This window comes from Ursus arctos, unplaced genomic scaffold (assembly GCF_023065955.2).
Source record: "Ursus arctos isolate Adak ecotype North America unplaced genomic scaffold, UrsArc2.0 scaffold_14, whole genome shotgun sequence".
Classification (NCBI taxonomy): domain Eukaryota; kingdom Metazoa; phylum Chordata; class Mammalia; order Carnivora; family Ursidae; genus Ursus; species Ursus arctos.
Genome location: NW_026622808.1, coordinates 21830385 through 21844116, shown reverse-complemented (window position 1 = coordinate 21844116; position 13732 = coordinate 21830385). Strand labels below are relative to the sequence as shown.

General features: G+C 41.2%; 1 protein-coding gene across 4 annotated transcripts in view; it reads right to left on the bottom strand.

Moving 5' to 3' along the window:
• The window catches only part of ADGRE2 (adhesion G protein-coupled receptor E2), a 121924-nt gene that overhangs the window by 5293 nt on the left and 102899 nt on the right, over positions 1-13732 (bottom strand). For 3 of the 4 annotated variants that reach the window (XM_057311568.1, XM_057311567.1, XM_057311570.1), the window contains 4 exons: positions 6274-6340; positions 5921-6012; positions 4697-4865; positions 4501-4611 (listed from right to left, as the gene is read on the bottom strand). In XM_057311568.1, coding sequence (XP_057167551.1) covers positions 4501-4611; positions 4697-4865; positions 5921-6012; positions 6274-6340 — 439 coding nt within the window. Of the gene's footprint in view, positions 1-4500; positions 4612-4696; positions 4866-5920; positions 6013-6273; positions 6341-13732 lie in introns of those variants that run through there. The other variant, XM_044379988.3, reaches the window with a different exon arrangement.

Genomic DNA, 13732 nt, shown 5'->3' with positions numbered 1-13732 from the left:
GGGGTCTTTTTACTTTTATAGAACCCCCCGTAATATCTCCTGTAGGGCTGGTTTCGTGGTTACAATATTGGTTAGTGACTGTCGATTCTGAAATGTCTTTATTTCTCCATCAATTCTGAATGACAGCCTTGCTGGATAAAGGATCCTTGGCTGCATGTTTTTCTCTGAAAGAGCTTTAAATATGCTCCCCCAACCCTTTCTCTCATTCCAGGTCTGTGTAGACAGGTCTGACGTAATTCTGATGCTTTTGCCTTGGTACACGAGAAATTTCTTTGCCCTGGCCGCTTTCAATACTGTATCCTTGGATCTAATATTGGCGAAATGCACTATGACGTGACGTGGTGTAGGTTTGTTGTGGTTGAGCTTGGGAGGGGTCCTCTCTGCCTCTTGGACACGAATGTTTGTTTCCCTTGCTAGATTAGGGAAGTTTTCAGCTACAATTTGTTCAAATATCTCTTCTAGACCTCTGTTTTTCTCCACCCCCTCGGGGATGCCGATGATTCTAACATTGGATCGTTTCGTTGAGTCAGTAATCTCCCATAACCTACATTCATGGGCGTGGATTTTTTTAAGACCATCTTCTATTTTCATTTTTTCCTCTATTAACCCATCCTCCAATTCACTAACCCGTTCCTCTGCTTCCGCGTCCCTGGCCATCAGAGCCTCTAGTGTTGCCTGCATTTGGCTCATAGAATTTTTAATTTCTGTCAGATTCGCTCTCATTTCTGTCCTTAGGGATTCTATATTCTCAGTAACCTTTTCGTTAATAGTTTTTTCAATTCTACTCATCATTTTGACCATTGTTACTCTGAATTCCATTTCTGATAATTTGGTTACATCAATATCCATTATTTCTGTGGCAGAGGCCACAGACTCACTGTTTTTTCATTGCTGGGGGGGGGCTTCTCCTTCTTGTCATTCTGATGAAGAGAGGTTGCGGGGTTTCCAGAGCCCAAATTATTGACTGGGTCCCAGGCCGTGCCCCTTGTTTTATAGGGATCTTAGGGATGTGGGCTTCTTTTTTAAAGATTTTATTTATTTATTTATTTATGTGGCAGCCAACCAGCGAGAGAGGGAACAGAAGCAGGGGAGTGGGAGAGGAAGAAGCAGGCTCCCAGCGGAGGAGCCCGATGAGGGACTCCTTTCCGGAATGCCGGGATCACGCCCTAAGCCGAAGACAGGCGCTCAATGACTGCGCCACCCAGGCGCCCGGGTTGTGGTCTTCTTGATTTTTCAGCCTGCCTTCTGGGGGAGGGGCCTGCCGTGCCGATACTCAGGCAGCCCTGTTTGGGTAGAGTCTCGGCGTCCCCTGCGAGGGGGGATGGGGATGGGCACTCCCTGAGCCAGTATTTCCAGGCTTTTGTTCTCTGGCGGCTTTCCCTGGCGGTTTGCTGTGCCTCTTCTGAGAGAGCAGCAGTGGCCAAATTTCAGCCTCTGTCACGGAACAGAAGGATTGCAGCCCGTTCTCTACTAATGTTCTGGCCACTTTAACTCTGTTTCTGTTGGTGCTGCTCAACCCTGCAGCGTCCCGGGATGTGCGCCCCACACCCGGCGTCCCAGCCCTCACTTCCAGGCCCGGCGCGTCTCTGTCCTTTGTGTTTCTAATGCCGCCAGCCGCCAGCCGCCCCACGCGCGCTCCCGGATCTCCCGGTCTCAGTCTGGATCCAGTGAGCGCACCGGGATTCTGGTGTTCCGCGAGATGCCTGGTGGCGCGCGCACCCGGCTCAAGATCTCAGTCTGCTGTTTTGCGGGTGCTGTCCGCGAGCCCTGCCCACTCTCCCGTGCAAGTGGCTACCGCTTCCCGGCACCCGAACGCGGTGGCTCCCTCCCCCTTCCATTTATCTTCCGATATCTGTGCACAGTTTCATGGCTCCCTGCTTCGTACCTCAATACTCAGCGCTGGAGATGTTCATTTGTAGAGATCCAGATGCGTCTTCCTGCATCTCAGGCTGGTTTCTGTGGTTGTTTAGGCTGGTCTGGTACCTATCCAGCTCGACTCGGAGGACCGGCTGAAAACGGTGTCTCCTACTCCTCCGCCATCTTAACTCCCTCGAATTTATGTTGAAGTTTTCTGAGCACAATGAAGGACACAGAAAAATTCCGGATTCTGCAGATCTTGAGTGTCAAACGTGACTGACTTCTTTCACATTGTTGACATGGTGAATTTCTTGAAACGCACACAACAAAGTCTTGTTTACCCTCTCAATGGCTCAGAGAATAACAGTTCCAATTTTCCATGGTATAAAAGGACATAGTTAAAATGTCTATGCTACTCAGAGCAATCTACACTTTCAATGCCATCCTGATCAAAATACCAATGACATTTTTCAAAGAACTGGAACAAACAGTCCTTCAATTTGTATGGAACTGGAAAAGGCCACGGATCGCCAAAGAATTGTTGAAAAGGAAAAACAAAGCTGGGGGCATCACAATGCCAGATTTCAAGCTGTACTACAAAGCTGTGATCACAAAGACAGCATGGTACTGGCACAAAAACAGACACATAGACCAACGGAACAGAATAGAGAACCCAGAAATGGACCCTCGGCTCTTTGGGCAACTAATCTTTGACAAAACAGGAAAAAACATCCAGTGGAAAAAAGATAGTCTCTTCAATAAATGGTGCTGGGGAAATTGGACAGTTACATGCGAAAGAATGAAATTTGACCACTCACACCATACACAAAGATAAACTCCAAATGGATGAAAGACCTCGATGTGAGACAGGAGTCCATCAAAATCCTAGAGGAGAACATAGGCTGCAACCTCTTTGATACCGGCCACAGCAACCTTTTTCGTGACACATCTCCAAAGGCAAGAGAAACAAAAGATAAAATGAACTTGTGGGACTTCATCAAGATAAAAAGCTTCTGCACAGCCAAGGAAACAGTCAAAAAAACTAAGAGGCAGCCCACGGAATGGGAGAAGATATTTGCAAATGACACTACAGATAAAAGACTGGTACCCAAGATCTACAAAGAACTTCTCAAACTCTATACACGGGAGTCAAATAATCAAACCAAAAAATGGGCAGAAGAAGTAATGAATCATGGAACTTTACATCAAAAACTAGGGATGTACTGTATGGTGACTAACATAATATAATAAAAAATATTATTTAAAAAATGGGGAGAAGATATGAACAGACACTTTTCCAATGAAGACATACAAATGGCTAACAGACACCTGAAAAAATGTTCAAAATCTTTAGCCATCAGGAAAATTCAAATCAAAACCACACTGAGATACCACCTTACACCAGTTAGAATGGCAAAAATTGACAAGGCAAGAAACAACAAATGTTGGAGAGGATGTGGAGAAAGGGGAACCCTCTTACACTGTTGGTGGGAATGCAAGTTGGTACAGCCACTCTGGAATACAGTGTGGAGGTCCCTTAAAAAGTTAAAAATTGAGCTACCCTATGATCCAGCAATTGCACTACTGGGTATTTACCCCAAAGATACAGACATAGTGAAGAGAAGGGCCATATGCACCCCAATGTGCATAGCAGCATTGTCCACAATAGCTAAATCGTGGAAGGAACCAAGATGCCCTTCAACAGATGACTGGATTAAGAAGTTGTGGTCCATATATACAATGGAATATTACTCAGCCATCAAAAAGAACGATTACAGAACATTTGCAGCAACATGGACGGGACTGGGGGAGATGATGCTAAGTGAAATAAGTCAAGCAGAGGAAGACAATTATCATATGGTTTCACTCATTTATAGAACATAAGAAGTAGGAAGATCGGTAGGAGAAGAACGGGAAGAAGGAAGGGGGGGTAAACAGAAAGGGGGATGAACCATGAGAGACTATGGACTCTGAGAAACAAACTGAGGGCTTCAGAGGGGAGGAGGGTAGGGAAATGGGATAGGCCGGTGATGGGTATTAAGGAGGGCACGTATTGCATGGTGCACTGGGTGTTATACGCAAGTAATGAATCATGGAACATTACATCAAAAACTTGAGATGTACTGTATAGTGACTAATATGATATAATAAAAAATTATTATTAAATATATATATATATATTTGTAGTAATTCTTCAAATTGGGATTATGGGAAGAGAATATGGAGTTGAAGGCCCTTCCTACATCTCAGTCTTTCCAAGATTCGATTTTTTAATCTTCAAAGTAGAAGGAGTCATAACACCTATATCTCAGGAGTGCCTGGGTGGCGCAGTCAGTCAAGTGTCTGCCTTCAGCTTGGGTAGTGATTCCAAGGTCCTGGGATCGAGCCCTGCATGGGGCTTTCTGCTTGGCGGGGAGCCTCCTTCTCCCTCTCCCTCTGCCTCTCCCCACCCCACTCATGCTCTCCCTCTCTCCCTCACTCTCCCTCAGATAAATAAATAAAATCTTAACCAAAAAAAAGCAAAGCAAGTGTGAGCCACCCTGGGGCATCATCTGCTACACACTATAGTTGTTCAGCATGATAAGCATATGGTACTCAAGCGATCGCTTAGTGAAGTGCTCCGAGAGCAATGCCTGATCTTACCATGCTGGGTTGGGAGGTATCAGACGTGACCTTGCTGGACAGTGTGTATTTCTCAGACTTGGCTCTTGTTTTCCTGATCACTTTGAACCATTTCCCATATTGCTCCCGCACCTGCAGAGGAAATGTATGTTCTGGATCAGCTCACTGAGGGTAGTGAGGACAGGAAGGGTCCTGGGTGGGAGCTGGGCAGGGGTACCTGCTGGCTGAGGAGGCAGTACACCAGGAAGAGGAAGACTCCCTGCAGGCTGTTGACGATGGTGAAGAGGTAAGCCATGACGAGGGCAGCTGGGCCCACCTGCAGGACGCCCAGGCACCACGTGCAGCCCAGGATGAAGAGCTGAGCTGTGGCTTTAAATGTCAGCATCCTGGGTGGGAGGAGAAAGGAGGCTCATGACGCACCCGGGGCAACACAATGACAACCATTCTCCTCTCTACCCTATGGATTCTCCTTCCTTCCCCTGTTGGTGATGAGTTCTCAGACTGAATTGTGATCAGCTTTGATCTTTACTGCCTATGATCCCCTAGAGAAAAAATGTCACTAGAGACCAGGGTAAAGTTTTGGTTCATATCAAGGAGGATAGGGATACTTCATAATGTAAGTTTCAAAAACGTATGACGCTCCATGGAGACCCTGAATTTCATTCATCCAACATTAAAGAGGAGGAATTTTGCATCAGTCTCTGAGGTGGGACCTGGGCATTAAAAATAACAAAGCAAGATTTCTATTTTCATTTGGAAAGGATAATAGGGACATGGAAGAAATAGCAAACATTTGCACAAATTTGCTGGAGCACAGGACTGCCCAAGCCTCCCAGAAGATTTGACATTGACTACAATTTTCTCCACAGAAAGGAATGGAAGAGGGGTCAGAAGGAGCCTGAACTGAGGGTGGTGTGTGGAAGTGTAGGCTGGGTTGTGAAAACAATCACAGGTTTTTCTAACTGCTTCATGGGAACATAAATGTTCTCTGCACATTTGTCATAGGATTGATGGCAAGAGTCCAAAGAATGTTTATTAACCAATGCCATTTCTTCCTGTTGCTGAGGGAGTTACAAACTGGGGTTAGAAATAGAACAGAGGCACTTGGGTGGCTCAGTCACTTAACATCTGAATCTTGATTTCAGCTCAGTGTCATGGGACTGCTTAAGATTCTCTCCTTCCCTCTCCTTCTGCCCTCCCCTTCCCCACCCTCTCTCTCTCTCTCTCTCTCTCTCTCTCTCTCTGAGGAAAAAAAATAGAACATTTTGGCCAGGGTGTCAGCAGCACACCACTGAATCTGAGCCAGCTGCCATAGAAGGATAGCTGCACCTCTCTACTCTAGGCCCCCTCAGCAGACCCCAAAAAGAAGCATCAGGGTCACATGGCTTTGTCCTTAGAACCACACATGTCTGTAGGGTTGTCACTCTCTTCTCCATCTTACCTTGTGTTCTGGAGGGTGGATACATCACTATTGAGGGATGACAGTTTGCTTTTCAAAATCCAGAGGGTCATCAGAACAAAAGCTAAATTGACCTTCAAGAAACCACAGAAGGTTTATTGAATAAAATTTCAATCTGTGATCTGTATCCTGACCTGTCCAACATCAATTCCACATTTAAGTTGTTTCCATATTGAGCAACAGTGTTAGAGTTTGTAGTTTTAGGAGCAATCTTAGAAAACCAAACAATGCCCTGACAATCCAGGGACACGCCTGCCCCTGTCACCCCCTTTAAAATTCTGCTCTTCTAATGACCCCCAGCTAAGCATCAAGGATGCTGTGATGTCATTACTCACAGAGAAGATGACACAGACTGGTCCAAGGAAGCTCCATAGAAATCCCTCATCTGGGTGGAGCCAGCAGCTGAGCAAGAGAGAGAATAAAAAATGCATTGGTCCTTAGGAATACAGAACTATTATATAAATTCATTCATTCGTTCTTCAACAATTTTAAGTGACTCTTTTTTTTATTATGTTCAGTTAGCTAGCATATAGTATATCATAAGTTTTTGATGTAGTGTTCAACGATTCATTAGTTGCATATAACACCCAGTGCTCATCCCAACACATGCACTCCTTAATACCCATCACCTGGTTACCCTACCCCCCACCCCCCCTTCTTTCTGTAACCCTATTTGTTTTCCAGAGTCCAGAGTCTCTCATGATTTGTCTCCCTCTCTGATTTCTTCCCATTCCATTTTCCCTCCCTTTCCCTGTGGTCCTCTGCTCTATCCCTTATGTTCCACATATGAGTGAAACTGTATGATAATCGTCTTTCTCTACCTGACTTATTTCACTTAGCATAATCCCCCCCAATTCCATCCATGTCAATGCAAATCTTTTGTGACAGGCTCTGTGGTTGCCTCTGAAGATACAGTGGTAAAGAAAGTAAACATAGTCTTAAAACCCACAAATCTCACGTGGAGTATGAGACACACGATTAGACATACTATAACAATAAAACAAAAATGTGACGCTATGAGATGTATCATTGAATGTCAATGCTTAGTTTGGAGTCTCAGGGATTAGGATGGGTAAGGAAGATTCTCTAAGGAAACTATATTTTTAGCTGAGATATTAACAGTGAAGGTTGTTACGAGATAAACAGTGTGGAAGCAAAGAAGCCCACAAACATGTTAACAGATTTGAGAGTCCTGTGAACCTAACATGGTTTCAAGGGCCTTTCTTGCACAGTTCAATTGAATTTTTTTCCATTGGCTGCCAAAGCCATCAACTTAGTTTTATGGGGGAGGGGGGACTTAGCCTTTTATTTGTATTTTATTTTATTTTTATTTATTATGTTCAGTTTTTCATGGCTTTATTGAGATTTATTTTATAGACCATAAAATTCACCCATTTAAACTATACAGTTCAGTGATCTTTAGAATATTCACAAAGTTGTGCAACCAGCACCAACATCTAACTTTTGGACATTTTCAACTCCTCTAAGAGAAATTTCATTTACATTAGCAGTCATGTACTCCCACCTCCACACACTCCAGTCCCCACCCACCCCCCAGGGCACCATTACTCTGCTTTCTCACTTGATGGATTTGTCTATTCTGAATATTTTACATAAGTGGTATCATGAGATATGTGGTCTTTCATGACTGGATTCTTTCATTTAGCATCATGCTTTCAAAGTTCATCCACACTGTAGCACATTTTTATGGATGAGCAATATTCCTTAGTCTTATTTTTTATTATGTTCAATTAGCCGTGGCAAAATAATATTCTGCTGGATGCATATGTTACATTTTGTTTATCCATTCACCAATTGATGGGCATTCCAGTTGCTTCCAATATTGAATACTGCTGCTATGAGGATTCATATACAAGTTTCTGTCTGAACATATGTTTCCTTTTGTTTGGGGTATATACCTAGCATATGGTAGCTGTATATTGAACTTTGTGAAAAACCGTTAAACCACGTTCCCAAATGGTTGCACCGTTTTACATTCCAACCAGCAATGTATGAGTGCTCCAAATTTCCCATATTCTTCCAAGCAGTTTTTACTGCCAGTCTTTTTTAATCATCTCCACTAATGGGTATGCAGTAATATCTCACTGGTGGTTTTTGACTTGCATTTTCCTAATGACTAAGGTTGCTGAGCATCTTTTCATGTGCTAATTGGTCATTCACATATCTTCTTTGGGGAAATGTCTATTAAAATATTTTGTCCATTTTTTCAGCTTTTTATTTTCTTTAATTAATCTCTACACCCCACATGGGGCTCAAACTCATGACCCTGAAATAAAGAGTCACATGCTCTTCCAACTGATTAATTAAATTGAGTTATTTGTCTTTTGTTGTTAAGTTATTCGATTTAATTTTCACAACAGCACAAATCAGAGGTTCTCTTATGATCACACATTGGTAACTAATGCATAGAGAGCTTAGGTCTATGACTGAAGGTTTTACTGATACACAGTGACAGAATTCACTTTTGATTCTACATTAGGATAAAGGAGAGAATGAGCAGGGCATTTCAGAACAATAGAGAGTGTGGAAGACCATTTCAGGACAACTGAAATATAGACTAAGAAGAACGTAAGCAAGAGAGAACTGAAGTGTCCAAGAAAGACACCCGGGAAGAGCTCGGTTGATGTAGGTGAGCATAAGCTGTAGCAGCATGTTGTGGTTAGGCGTGCACGTCCTGGGAACTGACCTCCTGAATGGAGGAGTAAGGACCTTGGTGAACTTGCTCTCCTTCTAAAACAATAAAAATACATACAGGACAATGAAAACTAACCATTTCAAAACTCTGGCTGTTACCCAAAACCGCAGAACAAATTGAAAATAGTCTATCCAAGAGAAATTACTACACCTCACTAAGACTAGAGAGAAAGGAGGCTGGGATGGTTAACATGGAGCTTGGTGGTGTCGCAGCCAAAAGTTGAGAGCACTGAAGACAATGGAGAGATCTGACTATTTTTGGAGCTCCACTAAAAGCATCATCATCACCCCCAGAACACAGCCAATATTTTTTTTGTAACCCTGTAGTTCCCTAACTCTTTATTCTCTAAATTTGGTGACTATTTCATTTGACTGAGAACTCATGGGGGAGAGGGGAGCCTATGCTAGGGCATTACCAATACAATAGCCAACTACTGCCTATGATTTCAAGTGGGATCAACAAGAACTTGTCCAGCAATTTAAAAGGAAATACTGGAGAACCAAAAGACCATAACAAATTTTGAAAACCTCTGAAACATTCCTCTAAGTCTAAGGATGCACACGGATAATGCCTCACTCAAAAAAGGCATGGGATGCACCCCAGTGTTTATAGCAGCAATGTCCACAACAGCAAAAAAAATATAGGAAGAGCCCAATGTCCATAGACAAATGAATGGATAAAAAGATAGGCAAAGCATTAAGAAAATCTTCTGAACAAGCATTGGGTGGCCATTAAATTATACTGACCCAGATGTGACCAACACCCTACAAGGATCACATACTGCAAGGAATGAACAATTTACAGAATTAGTCCAGGAAAGTCACTAAACAAACAAACAAACAAAACACCACAAACCAGAAACTGCAACATATCTTCGATGGTGGAGGAACATTATAACAGAAGTGTTACAATATATTATTTAAAATATTGAGTTTTAACCAAAAATTTATGATATATCCAAAAAAACAGGAAAATGTGCAACATACAAAGGAAAAAAAATCAGTCAAAAGAAAACATCTCTAAGGAACCACAGATTTCAAACTTTGTAGATAAAGTCTTTTAATCAGATATTATAAATACATTAAAAATACTAAAGCATGTCTAAAAATTAAAGAAAAAACAACTACAGTGTTGTTGAATATGGATATGGATAAAGCAATCGATATTATGTATGGAACCAGATAGAAATTCTAGAGTTAAAAAATTCAATAACTGAAGTGAAAAATTCACCAGAAGGGCTCAACAACAGATTGGAGCTGGTAAAAGAAAAAAAGTAATAAATTTGAATACAGGTCAATGGAAGTTATTCACTGAGGAACAGAAAGAAAATAGAGTGAAGAAAAATGAACAGAACCTCAGAGATTTGTGGCACAGGACCAAGCCATCAATATACACGTAATTGGAGTCCCAGAAGAAGACGAAGCTAGAGGGCAGAAAAATACTTGAAGAATGAAGAGCTAAAAACTCCCCAAATTTGAATAAAAATATCAATCTATACATCCAAGAAGCTCAATGAAGTACAACTGGAATAAACTCAAAGAGATCCACACTGAAACACATCACAGACCTACTGACAAAGGACAAAGACAAAATCTTTAAAGTGGCAAGAGAAAATTGATTTTTCGTGTACAAGAGATCCTCAATGAGATTAACAAGAGACTTCTTGTCTGAGATCATGGAGGTCAAAAAGCAGTGGAATAACATCTTCAGTGTCAAAAAAAAATGATGGTTCACAGGGACTTCCATATCCAGCTAAATTCTCCTTGAAAAGTGAAGAAATTTAGGCAATTTAAGATAAACAAAAATAAGATAATTCTTGCTTGTTGAACTGTCCTAGAAGAAATACAAAATGAGTCCTTCAGCTTGATAAGAAAGGACACTAGACAGTAACTTGAATCCAAACAAAGAAATAAAGAGCACCAGTAAAAGTAACTAGGTAGGTATTAGGAAAGACACTGTAAGTGTATTTTTGCTTGTAACTCTTTGGTTCTCCTGTTTTAAAAGATAATTGCACAGGGGCGCCTGGGTGGCACAGTTGGTTAAGCATCCAACCCTTGATTACCGTTCAGGTCATGATCTCAGTGTCACGAGATCAAGCCCCAGAAACTGTGGAGCCTGCCTATGATTCTCTCTCTCTTTCCTTCTGCCCCTCCCTACCCCCACTTGCTCTCACTTTCTCTCTCTCTAAAAACAAAAACAAAAAAGATCACTGCACAGAATAATACTTATAAAACTGTATCATTGGGCTTATAAAGTGCAAAGACATAATTTTTATGACAGCAGTAATATAAAGGAGGAGGAAAGGAATGTTGGAATATTAGGTTGCATGATGGCTTTAGATATCACATCCAAAGCATAAGCAGCAAAAGAAAAAATAAACTGGACTTCATCAAAATTAAAAACTTTTTCTGTTTTAAATGACCTTATCAAGAAAGTGAAAAGACGTGGATTGGCAGAAAATATTTGCAGATCACATATCGAAGAGGCCCTAGCATCCAGAACATATTAAGAACTCAAAACCTCAACAATAAAAAGACAAATAATCCAATTTTTAAAATGGGCAAAAGACCTGGAAAAGCATTTCTCCAAAGAAGATAAGCAGATGGTCAATAAACATGGGAAAGCTTCAGCATCACTAGTTAGTAGGGATTGAAGTCTAAACCACAATGAGATATCACTTCAAACTCACACAAAAGGCTAACATTCAAAATGTAGAAAATTGAGTGTTAATGATGTGAAGAAATTATATATATATATATTTGTTCGTGGGAATCTAAATCTATATATATATCTTATATATATATCTTATATATAGATAGATATAGATATCTAAATCTAAATCTATATATATATATAATGATGTGGAGAAATTATATATATATATATATATATATAAAATTGCTCGTGGGAATCTAAAATGGTGCAGACACTTGGGAAAATGCACGGCAGTTTGTCTAAATGCTAAATGTAGATGTGCGACGTGATCCGGCAATCCCACAAATGGATATATAACTAAAGCAATGAAAATATATGTTCACACAAAAACTTACACGTGTTTAGTTGTGGCAGCATCATTCATAATGGCAAAAACTGAAAACAATCTAAGAGCCCATCAAATGAAAGATACGTAAAACACAGTATCTGTATAATGGAATATTATTTCCAAAACCATAGCACCACCGGGAGCAATTAACAACAAGGAATGAAGTCATGAAGTCACCATACTTGCAACAACCATGTGGGTCAGCCCTGAAAGCATCCTACAAAGGGGAAGAACGCAGTCACAAGAGACCACATGTATGATTTCATTTAGGTCAAATATCCAGAACAGGCAGAGCCACAGAGACAGAGGGTAGATTAATGGTGGCCGGGGCGGGGGTGGAGGAGGGTAGCAGGAATGAGGAGGGAATGCTGTGCACAAGAGGAACGTGTTCTACATGAAAAAATGTTCAAAATCATTAGCCATCAGGGAAATTCAAATCAAAACCACACCAAGATACCACCTTACACCAGTTGGAATGGCAAAAATTAACAAGGCAGGAAACAGCAATTGCTGGAGAGGATGTGGAGAAAGGGGATCCCTCCTACATTGTTGGTGGGAATGCAAGTTGGTACAGCCACTCTGGAAAACAGTGGTTTTCCCTTAAAAAAGTTAAACCCTTAAAAAGTTAAAAATTGAGCTACCCTATGACCCAGCCATTGCACTAGTGGGTATTTACCCCAAAGATACAGACGTAGTGAAGAGAAGGGCCATGTGCACCCCAATGTTCATAGCAGCATTGTCCACAATAGCTAAATTGTGGAAGGAGCCGAGATGCCCTTCAACAGATGACTGGATTAAGAAGTTGTGGTCCATCTTAGATATATATAGAACACTATACCCCAGAACCAAAGAATACTCATTCTATTCTAATGCCCATGGAACATTCTCAAGAATAGACCATGTTCTGGGACACAAAACAGGTCTCAGCCGATACCAAAAGATTGAAATTATCCCCTGCATACTCTCAGACCACAACGCTCTGAAATTGGAACTCAACCACAAGGAAAAATTTGGAAGAAACTCAAACACTTGGAGACTAAGAACCATCCTGCTCAGGAATGACTCGATAAACCAGGAAATCAAAAATCAAATTAAACAATTTATGGAGACCAATGAGAATGAAAATACAACAGTCCAAAACCTATGGGATACTGCAAAGGCAGTCCTAAGGGGGAAATACATAGCCATCCAAGCCTCACTCAAAAGAATAGAAAAATCTAAAATGCAGTTTTTATATTCTCACCTCAAGAAGCTGGAACAGCAACAGAGGGACAGGCCTAATCCACGCACGAGGAAGCAGTTGACCAAAATTAGAGCTGAAATCAATCAAGCAGAAACCAGAAGTACAGTAGAGCAGATCAACAGGACTAGAAGCTGGTTCTTGGAGAGAATCAATAAAATAGACAGACCACTGGCAAGACTTATCCAAAAGAAAAGAGAAAGGACCCAGATTATTAAAATTATGAATGAACAAGGAGAGGTCACGACGAGCACCATTGAAATTGGAAGGATTATTAGAAATTTTTATCAACAGCTATATGCCAATAAACTAAGCAATCTGGAAGAGATGGAATCCTTCCTGGAAACCTATAAACTACCAAGATTGAAAAAGGAAGAAATTGATTTCTTAAAGAGGCCAATTAATTATGAAGAAATTGAGTCAGTGATAAACCACCTTCCAAATAACAAAACTCCAGGCCCGGACGGTTTTCCTGGGGAATTCTACCAAACATTCAAAGAAGAAATAATACCTATTCTCCTAAAGCTATTTCAAAAAATAGAAACAGAAGGAAAGCTACCAAACTCATTCTATGAGGCCAATATTACCTTGATCCCCAAACCAGGCAAAGACCCCCTCAAAAAGGAGAATTACAGACCGATTTCCCTAATGAATATGGACACCAAAATCCTCAACAAGATACTTGCTAATAGAATCCAACAGTTCATTAAAAGGATTATCCACCACGATCAAGTGGGATTCATACCTGGGATGCAAGCGTGGTTCAATATTCGCAAATCAATCAGCATGATACAT